Here is a 17,027-nt window from a genome sequence, read left to right on the forward strand (position 1 = left end):
TTTTTCTATTAATATATCACTGGATCCACAAAGATGTTCCGCATAAAAATGGCGTATTGAAAAAAATAAAAAAATATTGTATTTAAATAAAATTATAAATATTTTAAATTAAGTTGTATGTGTAAGCCGTGCATCAGAAAAAAGCCGCGTGACGGGAAAGTCCTGCTACTGTATCGTCATCATTTGTTAAAACAGCTGATATTTAGATAACGCCAGCCAGACAGTTTCATTTGATTTTATATATTGAACAGATTTTTCCACTGATGCCATTCGTCTCTTTAGATATTGAAAGATCCTTGTATATCCTGACCTCATAGAAGAAGACACCCTCCATGTGACGATTTCGGTCGCCGCGCCACCGATGCGAATGCCACATGTGACATTCCCATCGGTGTACTACTACATACTTTTTTCCTGTTTAGCCTTCGGTAACTACCGTTTAGATAATTCTTCAGAGGATGAATGAGGATGATATGTATGAGTGTAAATGAAGTGTAAGTCTTGTACATTCTCAGTTCGACCATTCCTGAGATGTGTGATTAATTGAAACCCAACCACCAAAGAACACCGGTATCCACGATCTAGTATTCAAATCCGTGTAAAAATAACTGGCTTTACGAGGACTTGAACGCTGCAACTCTCGACTTCCAAATCAGCTGATTTGGGAAGACGCGTTCACCACTAGACCAACCCGGTGGGTTGTACTACTACATGCTAGACAACTGTTTAAAACCAAAACACAAGTCCAAGTGTTTAAGAAGACTGAATAGACAAATAGAAGAAACTGAAATCACAACTACCTACCCGAAAGAGGAAAAAGTTGAGTTCAACATGCAACGTTAGCACAAAACATAACAAGAAACAATAATAAAACATAAAATCATAAAACCAAAAACAACGACAAAAACATAAACCGTAAGATAAGACAATAAAAAAGATGGCCCGATTTAGATGAAATTTACAATGATATAATTTTGCGTCGATGATTTTTAATTTCCATTACCGTCGGTCTCAGTCAACAGGGCTGGGAGATGTAGACTTGTGGTTTCCGTATATATTCAAATAGATACGGAAACCACAAAGGAAATTTTTTTACAAAGTAAAATAATTTTTTTCCTTTGAAAAAAATAAAGGAAATAATTTTTTTCATATAATTTAATGCCTTTTATGTAGCCAAGATACATTTTGTTGGTTTTAGGTCCATACAGACACCCGTAAAGAGGTAGAGAAATAACCTTTTTTTGTTTCTTTGTTGCTTCTGGACTCAAAGGACACTCTTGTACAAAATAGATGATTTCATAACAAAACTATCTCGTTTTTTTTTCTATTTGAGAAATGCATTTTACTCAATATAAAAATACAGGATAATAAGCTAACTTCTGATTTTTCGCCTGTTGTCTGTTTTCTTGACATCTTCGGAATAGATTAACCTATTGTTAAGAAATTATGTACAATAACTTCCAAATACGAATCGTTGATGATATTTATTTTTGAATAAAATAGGTGAAAAGGATGAGAAAATGTAATCACCATTGTTGTCGTACTTAAAAATTAATTTTTTAACATAATTCTTTAATACATATATAGTTAAATGTTTCACTTAAACTTTCCTGTAAGTAGTAGCCTATTTACAAGCTATACTTTTCATAAGTTTCCCAGCGAAATCGGGAAAATTATGCCACTGTTTGCCGATTTTTTATTCTTGTTGTCTAATTGCAAAACAATGTTTAACTAGGACCGATCCATAAGGTCTTCTGTACTTTTAATGAGCCGAATGCTTCTTTATTTTACTTCCAATTTTTATTTTAGTTTTTACTTAATCTACTAATGATATGTTTTGTGTAGTTAATACTAATAATTATTGTCTTCTTTAAACAATTTGTTTAAATAATATACTTACAGATCTTTCATATTTATGAAATCTGGATCATTTTTCAACCTAGACAGTAAAAAAAATTAATAAATATGAAAAGTTTAAGTACAAACATGAAAGAAACCACATGGAAATTATACAATGATAATTATTTATTTATTTACGACAGTTTTATTCCTACATTACGATCGGTGAATTTTCTTAAAAATAGAATAAAACTGAGAAATCTTCAATTATAACACACAACACAAATTAAAAAAAAAAAAATGGGTGTCCTGTTCGTATTAATAAACATAATTTAAATATTATTACTTTAGATATTTATTAGTCCTTATATATTTATTAGTCTTTAGATATTACAGGTTTGGTTGGTGTCCCATTTTGTAGAAAAATTTAATTTTTCAATTACAAACCTTAACTCGACGAGATCGGCAAGCAAAGGCAGTACATAAACCCGATTTTTAATGAAATCCCGCAAGAAAAAACCTAGCGGGGTCAAATCTGGGGAGCGAGGGGACGGTGCGATTGGAACTTCAAGACCGATCAGCGACCTAGGAATCGAGTATCGAGAAAATCTTGAAATTCTGTGCTGTAGCGAGGCAGTGCCCCGTCTCGCTGATAGTAATGGCGTCCATCTTGTTCATCATCATCTAACTGAGGAATTAAACAATTTTGAAGCATGTCCAGATAAACGATACCGTTTACGGTCGCCTCCTGGTAATTTAACGGGCCGTACAGTCTTTGTTTGTTTAGGGCACAGAAATCATCGACCTTAGGACTAACACGAATGCGCTGCAAACTTTTATGAGGATTTTAGATACGTCATATTCGGCATTTACGGGTGTTAACCTTGCCGCTGATGTGAAACGTTGATTCGTGACTAAAAATTACATCGTCTAAAAATGATGTTACTCATCATTTCCGCACAAAACTGCAGCCGAGCAACTTTGTCATCGTCTGTAATGCGTTGAACCACGTTTACTTTGTAAGTCTTCAAGCTCAATCGTTTACGTAATACGCACCAAACAGTCGTTTGTAGAATGAAGATCTCACTTGACGCACATTAAGTTGATTTCTTCGGACTACGCGCAAAGCTTTCATTGAGTTGTTCTACAGCAGCTTCAGGGACGTGCGGGCGAACTGGTGATTTTGTACGTTTAATAGAACAACCTGTCTCTACGAATGTTTGGCGCCAAACTGTACGCCTATTATGAGAATCCCTACCGTACACTCTACGGTAACGTAAATTACGTTGAGCCGCAGTAGATGTCTACAACTCATGAAACCAAAACACAAAGCGAGCACACCGTTAAACATATCCATTTGTAAAAGCACTGGTGGACAAATTCGGAACTAATGAACTACGCTAGCCAAAACTTAGAATATTTTGGTACGAAACGAGACCTCAACCGAATCTGTAAGTTATCTAAATAGATTTTTATATGCTTTTAAAGTTGCGAAGTCCTTTTTGAATCGCCATAAATTCTGTCATACAAATAAAATCTTTAACGAAATACTTTTATTAATAATTGTTGCAATAAAATAAATAAATTTCGTTTATTCTGATAGGTAGATAATACTCGTGCATTATACAACTCACATCAGGAATTCACATAGATTTGTTACTCGATGGATGAAAAAGAAGCTTACACAGCATTTTCAAGAATGAATCAAAGGAAATCTCGGTAAAATTTTGAACCGGGTAACTAAAAAATATTAATTAACAAACTTATTGATTATTTAAATTATATATAAATGAAATAATATTAAGATGAACACATTATGATAGTGAACGTAAAAAATAAATTTCAATTCAAAAGTTGTTCATGGAAATTGCGTTAATAGTTATTTACGAACGCGTTGAACTGAGGGACGCAAAATATGCGGGTTGTATTTTATTATTTTAATTGTTAATATTTAAATCGACAGAGTAATAAATTAATGGCGAAGTTATGTAAATAGTTCGATAGTCTATTAAAAATGTCAATAGAAGCCTTGAATTTTTTCCTTTCCTGAAGTTTTTTATCGATCTGTTAATCGGATGAATTATAAAGCTATTGATATAAAGTTATTAACTTTTACAATAGCTTTTTCCACAGGAATAAATTACATAACACCTTGGTGAGAAGCGCACTAACGGGAAAATTTTAAATTAAAAGGAAAGCTAAAGTTATCGATGTAGGCCGAGAAACTCACTTGTATCGAACGGAATGTGCTGAGAAGTTACTGCTTTCTGAAGTTAATAATATAAATTGAAAATTGGAATAAGTACACAGATAATTTTACAATTTACTACAATAGTATTTTCACAATTATGAAGTTATAAAGGTGGTAATTTCACATACTATTTCTTCGTGAGTATATTTTCATCGCTTTAATCGTAATATATCAAGAATACGTTACGCAATTTTCTGTCGTCGTTAGGATTATAATAACAGCATTACATTTATTGTTATACATACATATTTCCATATAACTGTGTATATTTTATTTAAGTTTGCAAGAATTGTTGCTATGTTATAAGGGAATTTTGTAAGAATTACATATTATTATTATAATTTTTGTTCTATTTGGTACATAATACGGGTATGCTACTTCACTGAAAAAAGGAACTACTCCAAAATTTTCCCGGTTGGATGAAAGGAAACCGCGGAAAAGACTGGATCGAACCATCACAACAAATTAATTATTTTAATTACGAACAAATTGAAATAATATTAAGGTAATAAACACAAAAATAAGTAACACTTCAGAAGTTTATTTGAGTATATATTTATGTACATGTTGAACGTGACGCAGGAAGTTCGGAGTTCAATTATTATTTAAAAGTCATCGTCAGAGTTTCCGTAAAAGAGAGTTTTGTAGTATTCTAGTTGCATTTTAAATAAATTTTTTGAAAGGTTTATCAAACGGTACGGTAGTTTATTAAAAATGATAACGGAACGTACTAAGAATTTATCTCGAAAGCTTACTGTGCTGCGTTTAGTTGTACGAGGGTTTCTGCCATCTGCTTGTTCATTCTTTTTTTTTTCTTTTCGGCCGGTTACTGGGAGATGTCGTGTCATTTCTTGCATACAGTTTTATAAATAATTACGAAAAGAATGTTCTAATGCGATGAAAGTTTAATTAGATAGTTTACAGAGCGAGAGGGATATTTAGCAGCTATCTTCAGTAAATATAATTTCTTACCGTCATACAAAACATTATACGAATTACAACGCGTTTACAAATCAGTAGGCTATATTTTGATTTTATAACGTGTCACAAAATTTAAGACGTTACGTAAAACAAGACGACTGCCTTTCTTTAAAAAATAATAATAAACTTAAGTATCGATAAATGAACAAATCAAAAAATTTATGTTTGGTTCTTGAATGAAAACAGCAGTAGTTTTCGATTGTTATCAGCTGCGCAGTACTCAGAAGATTGAGTGATGTTGATATGTTCGTTTAAGTCCTCCTGACAAACGCCCTTAACAACTATTGAAAGAGCTGGTGCCCTCTTCCAGGAATCAGTCCTTAGTCTGGCTCTCAACAGATACCTCCCTGATGTGGTTGCCCCATATGTTCAGCTATTCTGTATCACTGAGCACTCAAGCCCCCCTCACCTCAACAAGTTTTCATGATTCATATAGGGAGGATCCTGGGTTAGACTTGATACCTGCAGAATTACTGCGCAGTGCAGGTGAGGAAGCGAAAGATAGATTATACAAACTGGTAAAGAAACTGGTAATATTGATTATACAAGTTGTCTAATATTTACGAAAAATGGGAAGTTCCGTCGAATTCAAAAAGTGTATTATTTCATGATACCAAAGAAAGCAGAAGCAGATAAATGTAAAGAATATAGAAAAATTAGCTGAACATCTCACGTATCAAAAATCTTAACTAGAATTCTGTACGGAAGAGTTAAGAAGAGAGTGGAAGAAGTGTTAGGAGAAAACCTTAGGTTTCAGGTAGTTAGGTTTCAGGAAAAGGGACAAGGGAAACAATTTTAGCGCTCCGATTAATAGTAGAAGGAAGATTAAAAAAAAAAACAAATCAACGTACATGGCATTTATAAACTTAGAAAAGGAATTTGATAACGTAGACTTCAATAAAATGTTCAGCATTTTAAGAAGCTTAGAGTTCAAGTATAGAGATAGAAGAGTAAATGCTAGCATTTACAGGAACCAAACTGAAACAGTAATAATCGAGAAGCATAAGAAAGAAGCCTTAATAAAAAATGGATTCCGACATGAATGACCCATATTTCCGTTACTTTTAATCATTACGTAGAACTAGCAGTTAATAATGTTAAAGAACAATTTATATCCCAAGTAACAGTGCAGGTTGAAAAGATAAAGATGCTAAGATTTACTGATAATACAGAAATTGTAGCTCAGAGTAAAAAAGATTTAGAAGAAGCAATGAATGTCACGGATGAAGCCTACGCAAGAACTACCGCATGAAAATAAACAATAACAAAACGAAAATAATGAAATGTAGTAGAAATAATGAAGATGTAAAAATGAATGAAAAGTAGAAGAAAATAATGAATGTAAAAATAAGAAGAGAAAGAATTACGGAAGTAGAAGAATTTAGTTATTTAGGAATTAGAATTACTAAAGATGGACGAAGCAGGAGCGATATAAAATGCCGAATAGCACAGTCGAAACGAGCTTTAAAAAATATAATTTTTTTATATCAAAACTTAATTTAAACGTTAGGAAAATATTTTTGAAAGTATATGTTTGGAACGTAGCTTTATATGGAAGTGAAAGTTGGACGATCAGAGTACCCGAGAAGAAAAGATTAGAGAAGCTTATGAAATGTGGTGCTATAGGAGAATGTTAAAAATCAGACGGGTGGATAAAGTGACAAATGAAGAGGTGTTGCGGCAGATTGATGAAGAAAGAAGCATTTGGAAAAATATAGTTAAAAGAAGAGACAAACTTACAGGCCAAAATTGTGCAGGCAGACAACGATGTGAAACAAATTGTTAGGGATGTAGGAAGTAAGGGGTGTATCGAAATAAAACGACTGGCAATAAATAGGGAATCTTAGAAAGATTCATCAAACTAGTCAAATGACTGAAGACAAAAAAAAGAATTAATTATATTTCAGTTTACCGATTAATTTATGTTTAAATAAAAATCTCATCAATTTTTTTTTATATCAATTTGCATTTTTCACAAACAAAACTTCACGTCAGATCCTCATTTCGTTCGTTTTTTAAAGTTTCATATTCGGATTTATGTTTTCCAGTGACTTCTATCAACGTTGTTTGATTTTTTATTGACTTTTTACTTTATTTTAAAAGAAAGAGAATGAGTTCAGGAAATATGATTGATCTGCTTCGACACATGTGTATCCTTAGAATTCAGATTCCAAATTTCTGTAACGTTTTAATTACAAGATCTCGATCATATTTTATATTCCATGAGCGAATGAAAATTTTCAACTTTAAAAAGAAAATAAAAAAACAAACTACGAAAATTTAGGTTAACCTATCCGATAAATAATATTTCAGTAGATAATTTTTACATTATTCTATTGATGGGATCCAATATTTAACTTTGCACCTTAAATGGAAAGGTTTTTGAATATTTGAGTTATGTACATACGTACGTACAGACGTCACGCCGAAACTAGTCAAAATGGATTCAGGGATGGTCAAAATGGATATTTCTGTTGAAATTTGAAAACCAAAATTTTTTCCAATTTTAATACTTCCTTTACTTCGTACAAGGAAGTAAAAAACACAAATGTTTTTTGGTAATGTGAAAAATTTGATTTACTACAGTGATTTTATCGGCTTACTACCTTCTTTTGCTCCTTTAAGAAGTAATATTTCTTTAGTCTAGTGACCTGAGTTTTATCCTTTATCGGTTGTTCTTTATCTAATTCTGTAATTTATTTTGATTTATTTGGATTCTACCATGTATCAGTACACTCTCATGTGTTCTTGAGAAGCTTCGTTATTATTACTATCAATGATATATTTGACGAGGACTATCATCGGATGGTCTTCAGACACGTTGCACTTATTCAAATAATTTACTTATGTTTTTAAATTGTAAGAAACAGATTGTAAAAATGTGCAGTGCAAAATATAAATCAAATGTTAAAAAGAAGAAAAAGGTGAGCATAAACTTGTAATTATTTAATATATACTTACTCACTGGAAGGATTTGCATACATTTCTTTTAAAAACCTGTAAAAAAAGAGAAAAAAAGCAATACCGATAGGAATTTTAATGATATACAGCTATGGTTCAATAATCCAAAATTAGAAGTAAATTTACTACTGATCATCTGTAGTAAAGGACGAGGGTAATGAGGTCTCGAGGATTTATAATCTGTAAAAAAAACATGAAACAAGAGATAAATAAGTATTAAAAATTAAAAAAACATGACTACCGAAAAAAAGCATTGCTGACAAACATTCCTTTTTTTGATCTAGTTTGATTCCATCGTGATTTTGTATTATACTAGAAAATACTCTGTTTGAATTTTGAAAATCGGAAGATCACTTGCTAAGATATAACAACATTTTCGAATAACCGTGATCTGTTAGATCGAGAGTGTACCTGACGCGTATAAGACTCAGCCTTCAACCTACTAACAAATACCTCATTTGAAGTTTGAAAAGCAGACGATTGTTTGCACCTTATAAAACAGTTCCCTAGGGCACCCCTTTTGTTAGCAGTTAATGCTGCTGATCGATATGGCCTCGCATCATCTCAACCCTCTGCCTCACACGTAGTCCTCCACGGGAAGCCCATTATTATTAAACAGAAATATTTTATATTTATATAGTATTATTTAATTTAATATAAATTAAATTATATTATTTTAATGTAATTTATTTAATGTAAATTTAATTTAATTATTTTTGTAGTATTATTCATTCGATTGATTATTCATTCAGTTCAAACCCAGCTCATTAATTCAATTCATTAAAATGTTTGCTTCAACCGGCAAATCTCCACTACTACATATATATATATATATACACATTTAAATAACCTATGACACTCCCGGTAATATAAGGATTCCAACGCGGGTCATACATCTAAATCGGGCCCTTAAGCTGCTACGGTGAAACAAACATATATACATACATCCCAACCCCTCTAGGGGGAAGACACCCACCTTGTTACGTTACCAGTCGCCACACTACCCCCTCCATTCCAAGCCCTGAGGGGCTTTACCGGAGGTCGTCTTTAGACCCTGTAACTGATTACATCTCACAGTCATCAGCCAGGCCTCGGTCGGCATGCCACCGATGTAAATGCCGCGGCAGACATTTGCATTAGTAAAATACATATCAAATTTCGCCTTCACCTAGGCCTCAAACGGACATCTTCACATCCAACCTAATATGATTCCCTCAAATTAACCAACCGAAACCTCGGAAGCGCGAACCCCGCGCCTAGTCCAAATGTTACAGCACCGTTCGTGACTGTGAATGCCTGAGAAAACGAACGAGTTGAAAGTTAAATCAGTGCTACACTCATACCAATCAAAATCATGTTTTACGCAACATAGAAATTCAGACCTACACCCAAATAAGACGACCAAATTAAGTCACCTAACGAGGAGAATATAACCTTATTCACACATACATACATACACCCTAAATACATTACACTCCTTTTTGGTAACTCATGTAAAAACTTACCTGGCGATAGTAGTTTTCAAGCTCTAATTTTGACAAAAGCGAGACGATTACATGAAGACCTGTTAATAAAAATCCTGTAGGAATACTTATAAGGAACTGTTTAAAGCTACCCGAGGATGATTAGAGAGGTTTAAGAAGAGAGCTGCAATAATGTAATTAGGAATATAGAGCTCAGACTTAGAAACTCCGAAAAAAGTAAAGAATTTTATGAATACGTAAAAACTAAGATATTTCTTCCCCAGTAAGTATTCTAGTGCGATGAAACCGGCATATTTTGAAAAACATTAGCGAATACAACGATACAGAAGGAAAATAATTGACCTGGATATAAACAATTGAAGGACCGGACGATTATTTTAGTATGTGGGAGTGCAAGTGGGGACTTCAAGTCCCTAAGGCATTGCTTACCTACCGCTCTGAGAATCCGAGGGTATTTTATAAAAAAAATATAATGAAGGAAAACTGTCTTTATGTAGAGAGGCTAATAACAAGGGTAACCGGACAATTGTTCATCTAGTGCCTACTTGAATCCTTAGCCCCATGTGTGAGAAAATACAACCACCAAGAGAAAATACTCATCCACCAAGACGTCGATCGAGGAACTTGGTTTTATCACACTGAAGTTCCTTCCTCCCTAACACGATTCCTCTAATCCGGCCTACGGACAGGATTATTATTTCAAATTGTAAGAAAGAGTACATTAAGCAACTATTTCAATTGTTCTTTTAAGTAATTTCTTGCACGGTTTTAACACTTAAGAATTTTAGAAAAATGATTCGAATATTCTCCATCGTTTAGATTTCATCGCTAAGCCTGGAGGCTAGTGACTCACAAAACTAAGAAATCGATCTGGAAGAAAGAGTAATCGAACTTTATATCTGGCGTTGAGAGCTGTGAGACTGAGTCTGTTGATATTGTCGATGATATTGTATCTTCAGTTGATAGGATTGGTTTAGAAAATGATAATGTTGATGTGGACGATTACACGGATGAATTTACTACGGTATAACCGGTACAGCTTCTTAATGAACCGCAAAAATCTGTGATAAAGGAATTATTATTTTCAGAGACTGAAGAACAAAAAGATATCAGAAAAGATATATCATAATGATATAGTGAAGGGATTGTGGATACATAGAATATCTCCAAAGAAAAGAAGAAAGTTCGTATAAACACGGCTTCAAAAAAGCTTTCCTTTTCGTGTTATTGCTTGCGAAAAATTTCACTCTAGTTTCTGTACCGAGGGTAAAACGTAGTTATATGGGAATCCTAAGAAGGTAAATTCCGTAAATTTAATGTTTCATATGGTTTTTGACTTGAAAACTGAATAAAACCGGTGATATGATTGTTATCTCTAGTAATCTTCCAGAAAACGTTTATAAAACGGTAAAAATTGGTGTCACGAAACATAGATTTATAAATTTGATGTACAAAAAGTTCGTTAAATTGCGGTAGGAAAACAAAATGTTAAGATAAAATTTGTAGAGAATTTGATATTGAGAAAAGATATGTAAGTAACGACGAATAACATGAAGAATTTAAGCAATTTGACTTTTATTAAAAACAAACAGACTGAAAACATGACCATCATTGACCAGCGCGATGTAATGGCTTTACAGCTCTTTATATTAAAATATTTCAAAGTATAATTTTTAATCAAAATAAAAAAAAAAATAAAAATATAGTCGACCGGCACAATGAAGAGATTTCTTAATGAAAAAAGTAGACACGATACATTGCGTATCCCTCTCTTCAATTTGAAAATTATCTTTTTAATTGTAAAGATAAGAACGCATGTTAAAAAAAATGTTCAAAAAGAGGATTTTTTTGGAACCTTTATATTAAAACTAGAGATATTACTAGTTAATTTTCAGGCTTTATGCTGAAGCTAAACATAAAGACCGGTGTTTAATTTTTTATTTTATTTTATTAAATCATCACGGTATTTAAGTTTTAAGCCCTGGGTATAAATCCTTAGGTATTTCTTCAGGGGACACTTAATTAACTTAATTTGTGCCTACCAAAGTATTAGCGAATACAATTTATTGTATTTTAATTATTTTTCTCATTTCTTTTTTTTTCATTTTTATTACGTAACTTAATTTTTTAACTAGATTTATTTAATTATATTTTAATGATTCTTTTCACTTAACATCCACAAACATATGTGAAGTATATATATATATATATACACACACACGTTACGGTAAATATGATTAATTCGGTGATTATGGTTAACTACCGGTGAATTTTATTAATCGCCTCCAATGTATACTGTATATGTGACGGTAAATTTGATTAATCCGGTGATTATCCATAATTACCGGCGAATCTGATTAGTCGCCTCCAATTTTGGAGAATAACATCATAATTTGTAAATTTAACGTTAATTAGACGAGGTTAGCAAGCGTAGTTTATATTTGGTTAGGTTATGTAGAATCTAATCAAGCATATCACAAACCTTGATTAATTAACAGTAACGTTTTGATCATTTAAAAAATAAATTCAGTAATCACTGCTTACAGTCGGATTGTTATTTTAATATGTAAAATATGTTAATATGGAGAATATGCAAAATGACCGATATATTTAATAACCTGCTTTACATTTATTAAATTCTCCAACACTGGAGGTGATTAATCAAATTTACCGTAACACATACATTATAAAAACTCAATCGCCTTTTGTACCTTCTATTTTCTATTCATTATTGCAATAAAAAAGTAAAAATATATTTCTTAGTCTATATTAACATATTATGCCGCATTTATTAGCCTTTTGTAAAATCAAAGCTATTGCTATCTTTTTTTTTAATAACTAATATTAATTGTGATATTTATTTGTATTAATGAATAAGAAATTTAACGTAAAAGTATGGCGGAATACAATTTTTGGATATCTAGAAAATCTTCATGCTTAAGATTATTCCGGCTGGTTCGACGTTATACATTTATTATTAAATTATTTGTTTCGAGCATATTCTACGTGACGTCAGGTCCCCGAGCGTGTATAAGTCCCGCGATTGCCAGGGACAACACAAGTTTACGGTCTGTAATCTGATTACAGTCGGTTCACGGAAAGACAGACCAAAGAAGAGAAGAAAGAAGAAGGGAGCATCAAAAAGCGACTCACCACCACGGACTAAAGTCCGTTCGACCGAGCCAAGCCGAGATACAACACGAATGACAGCCAGACTAAAGAAGTCCCCTAACTTCACCTTACCAACTACCCGACTTCCTTTTCAAACTTACAATTTACTTCAGTCAGCACATGTGATTCCCTCCGGAGAAGGGAGCTCATTGCTTCCTCCAAACACCCCGGAAGACGTAGGCCAAAAGGCACTAGCACCGAAAGGACTTCAGTGGACGGACTGAAGGGAAATTACCCCGGGAGTACGAAGCTTGTATACGCCTAGTCTCCTATGATTTGCCCCAGTCAATTATTTCGTATTGGTTTAAAGGACCGAAACGCAAAAACTAACACCGTCCATAAATAAAACAAAAAAATCTATAACCGCCACTAACTAAATAATGACCCGACCAATAAAATAAAGATACAGCAACAAAGGACATTTGTCCAGGCCCTGCGATTAGTAGGGAAATAATAAACTGCCGCTACCCTTGCGTTCCGTTCCTTTCCAAGGCAATACTTTCTTTTGACTCAAGACTTATAACTCTTATCTTACCTTTACATTAGTCAATCGGTCAGACAGCCGTGGTCACCACATTCGTCAGTCACCAGAAATCGGAAGCAGCGAGGATATCAGAGGCCGTCCACCTAAACCATTCACCGTCGTTCCTGACGATGGCCGGCCACCAGGACCGATGGCTACCAGGACGACGATTCCCGCCTGACACGACTTCGATCCACACAAATAATTATATTTTTCATTAAAACGTTCCTTTCACAAATATAATATGAAAGCTAATATTGCCACCACCAGGGTCACCTTTTATTCTTTTATCTTTAATCGAACTCGTGATCTGTCACCTATGAAATGGGAATGTTCGCCACTCGGCTAATGCCGCTAGTGTAACAGGTAAATAAATAAGTTATTTTAAGCGCCTTAAATCTTTAAAAACGGCCTGCTGGAGACGGAATAGGGTTGGAAGCTGCCATTTTGGATCTAAAGAGGGATCCTACTACCCCGCAAAAGGCCATCGAAAAATCAACTCCGTTTTAAGCTGACCGTTTGCCACTTGTATAGCGTTTGATCTATTCCGTAACGCATTTCTTCGATTTCCTAAAAGGTACTTTTCAATCCTGTCTTTGATTAGGACTATTAAGATTTAATCTCTCACTATATTTTATTTTTCTACGTACACAGTACCAGTATATTAACTCTTCGTCCAGTATAAATTACAAATAATGAGTTACTACTAGTAATATCAAGCTAAAATATTTATATTCTTCTATTTTATTTTCACTTCCTGTTTTAAAATCGAAATAGCATATTATAATTCTGTTTGTTCTGTAAAAATGAACTATGATCAATAGAAATAACACACACACAGTGTGTAATAGGTCTGCCAATTCTTATGTAAATTAAAGAGGCTGTAACGTATGGATAGCATGTGCAGAGTTAACGCATGCGGCACGAAAGAGATCCAGTATGCAGAACCAAATCTCTGAGAGGTTATCTCTAAACATCGTTTCATTGTAAAAACAATTATTCTGTAAACTTTATAAATATTTTTTTCTCTTACGTAACATATACTACTTCTCTGTATAACCGTCACATGAATTAAGACATTTATCGTAGCGATACACCAGCTTTAATATACCCTCATCGTATTCTTTTGCCGCCAGTCCATTTAGCTCTGATTAACAGAATTTTTAAGTTTGTCACCAGCGAATTGCTTACCACCGAAAAATTTTCCAATTTCCCAAACAAGTGGTAATCAGAAGGAGCTAAGTCAGGAATATATGATGGGTGATCGTAAATTTCTTATCCAAACGTTCTCAGTAAATCATATGTCGGACCCGCAACATGTGGACATGCATTATCGTGCAGCAGGACGACGTCGTCGGTCAGCCGCCCTCGTCGGCGAATTTGAATGGCGCGCCTTAAATTACGTAGAGTTTCGTTGTAGGCTTCTACATTTATAGTCGTTCCATGTGGCAAGAAATCAATCAGCAGTATGCCAAAACGATCCCAAAAGACTGTGTCGATCAGTTTCCAAATGGCTGCAGCGTGACCTTTGTCGGTCTGGTTGGTGATTGAGGATGACGCCATTCACTTGACTGCCGTTTTCTCACTGGTGTGTATACAAAATCCATGTTTCATTGCCTGTAAGATTCGAATTAAGGAACTCATCTTTTTTCTGTGTAGCGCATCAAAAATTCCAAAGCAGATCCCATTCGGATTTTTTTGTGACGTTCCATTAAGACGTGCGGCACCCGACGTGTACAAACCTTTCTGAAGCCTAAACGGTCGTGAACAATACAAACAATTTGGAACATCAAAAAAAAGAAGGGCCAGGTCGGAAATCGTTGAGCGACGAACTTTTCTTTCAACAAGTCCTCGCTATTATCGAGGGTCTCCCCGAACATTCTTCATCGTGGACTATAATTCTGTTATTTTTAAACCTTTCACACCATTTTCGGACGTTTCTTTCATTCGTTACATTAACACCGTACACACCAACCAACTACCTATGAATTTCAGCCGGCTTAACGTTTTGATGGTTTAAAAAACGTATGACTCCACGTATTTCACAATCAGCGGCAACAGCGATTTTCCTATTAATTTTATAAGGTAATAACTCTCACGTAATCAAAGATACGATAACGTCACACAACTTACAGACAACAGTTCAATGTGTACATTACTAGCGTGGCCATGAACGACACAGGTTCGCCAACCTTAAGGAGAGAAATTTCCCAGCGCTCTTTACTTACAGATATCCGTTGCATAATTTCCACGATTAAAATATATTCGGGTACAAATTTTGTAAACTAATCGCTTGGCAGTGAATGAAAAAAAATTCAGTTGATTAATTGTACGTGTGGTCACCCGCGATCAACAAAAAAAAAAGATTTGTAAACCCGTTGTGGGATCGGCAGTAACATTTAAAATGATTGTACCTCCACCAGAGACGAAGTCAGGAGAAAAAAACATCGGGTTCTCCATCAAAAAATAAAAAGCCGCTGCTCGTAGAATGAAATAATTAAAGTTGAAAATAAAATATTTTTATAATTTTTAGGTTTTTTTTTATTAAAATAATTTTAGTTTTTAAAAGTAGATCTTTTGAAAGGAAAATTTAATAATTTCAAGGGATACAACTTACAGTCTTAGTGAAATAGTTTTATCTAACAATGAATATTGTTAGAATTAAAAATAAAATAATATAAAAATCCTAATCTCATAATTAAATTACCGGAACACAACAACCGATTCTAGTAAAAATGTTTTAAAACTACGTTAGTGTACATGTGTAGTTGAACGTAATATAAATAAATAACCGGTTTCGCAGTGTCATTAGATTAGATACTGGACTTACATTAATAATTTACTGTTTATGCCTTAGTTTATTAAACATTTTTATTTTGTCTATTGTACGTCCAGAGTTTTAAAATGGGAAACTGATTATTTAACTGGCACTGCTAAGCACTAAATTTTTAATTTTTATGCCGGTGCCTTCTACTGTGCATAACGTATAATACACCAGTAAAAAGGAATATTTAATCGAAGGGGCTAACAATTTACATTGTACGGTTTATTATAAGCCGATAAGAATTATACCGGAGAACGGAAGACGTGTTTCTGGCTGATGTAAGATAAAATTAACGATTTTGACCTTGTTATCTTATTTACACCTATAAGCTTTATCAACATTTTAGTGAGCGGTCTCACTGCTTTGCACAATGAATATTTAAATTCAGAGAGTATTTTTTACATTTTATTACAATTACTCGTTATACATTCTGTTCGTCTCATCAATGAAAACGTTATATCTTCAACAACGATTAACTTTGTTAATAGAAAATAACACTAATCGCCTACTATTTCCAGTAATCTTTCCTAGTTTCAGGTTGTATTCATTATCTTAGAAGTACATGCAGTTTAGTACATAATTTTTGGCGGGTGGGAGAGGAAAATATTTTCGGGCAGTGATATTATTTCTGGTTGTTTGTCTGTAGGAATCTTTTCCAACAAAGTAATAATAAAAAAAATAAATAAATAATGATTGAATACTTACCCGTGAGTCTCGCTTTTAAATCTGTTGATGTTACGTAGATAATAGTTATAGCTGCAATAAAAAAGAATTTATTAATTACTAATACTAATAAGTAAAATAAATTAAGGTGATCTTAAAACACAGACGGTATGATCATTCGATCGGTCATAAAATACTCATAATCGTTGCACATCGAAAAGCACATCGTTTTCGTAAAGCAGCAAAAAGTATTACCATAAAAGTAATTATTTTACTTATTTATTTATATCTTTGTCTCTACGCAGCCTCAGCCGATTCTTTTCAAGTAAG

The 17,027-nt window shown here is 33.5% G+C and overlaps 1 protein-coding gene across 3 annotated transcripts in view; it reads right to left on the minus strand.

Moving 5' to 3' along the window:
* LOC142322956 (uncharacterized) overlaps positions 1 to 17,027 on the minus strand; it is a 204,600-nt gene that overhangs the window by 175,973 nt on the left and 11,600 nt on the right. For all 3 annotated transcript variants that reach the window (XM_075362068.1, XM_075362061.1, XM_075362052.1), the window contains exons 3-5: positions 16,740 to 16,790; positions 8,033 to 8,068; positions 1,901 to 1,939 (exon numbers count right to left, since the gene is read on the minus strand). In XM_075362068.1, the coding sequence (XP_075218183.1) occupies positions 1,901 to 1,939; positions 8,033 to 8,068; positions 16,740 to 16,790 (126 nt within the window). The remainder of the gene's footprint in view (positions 1 to 1,900; positions 1,940 to 8,032; positions 8,069 to 16,739; positions 16,791 to 17,027) is intronic.

This window comes from Lycorma delicatula, chromosome 1 (assembly GCF_047948215.1).
Source record: "Lycorma delicatula isolate Av1 chromosome 1, ASM4794821v1, whole genome shotgun sequence".
In the NCBI taxonomy this organism is placed as follows: domain Eukaryota; kingdom Metazoa; phylum Arthropoda; class Insecta; order Hemiptera; family Fulgoridae; genus Lycorma; species Lycorma delicatula.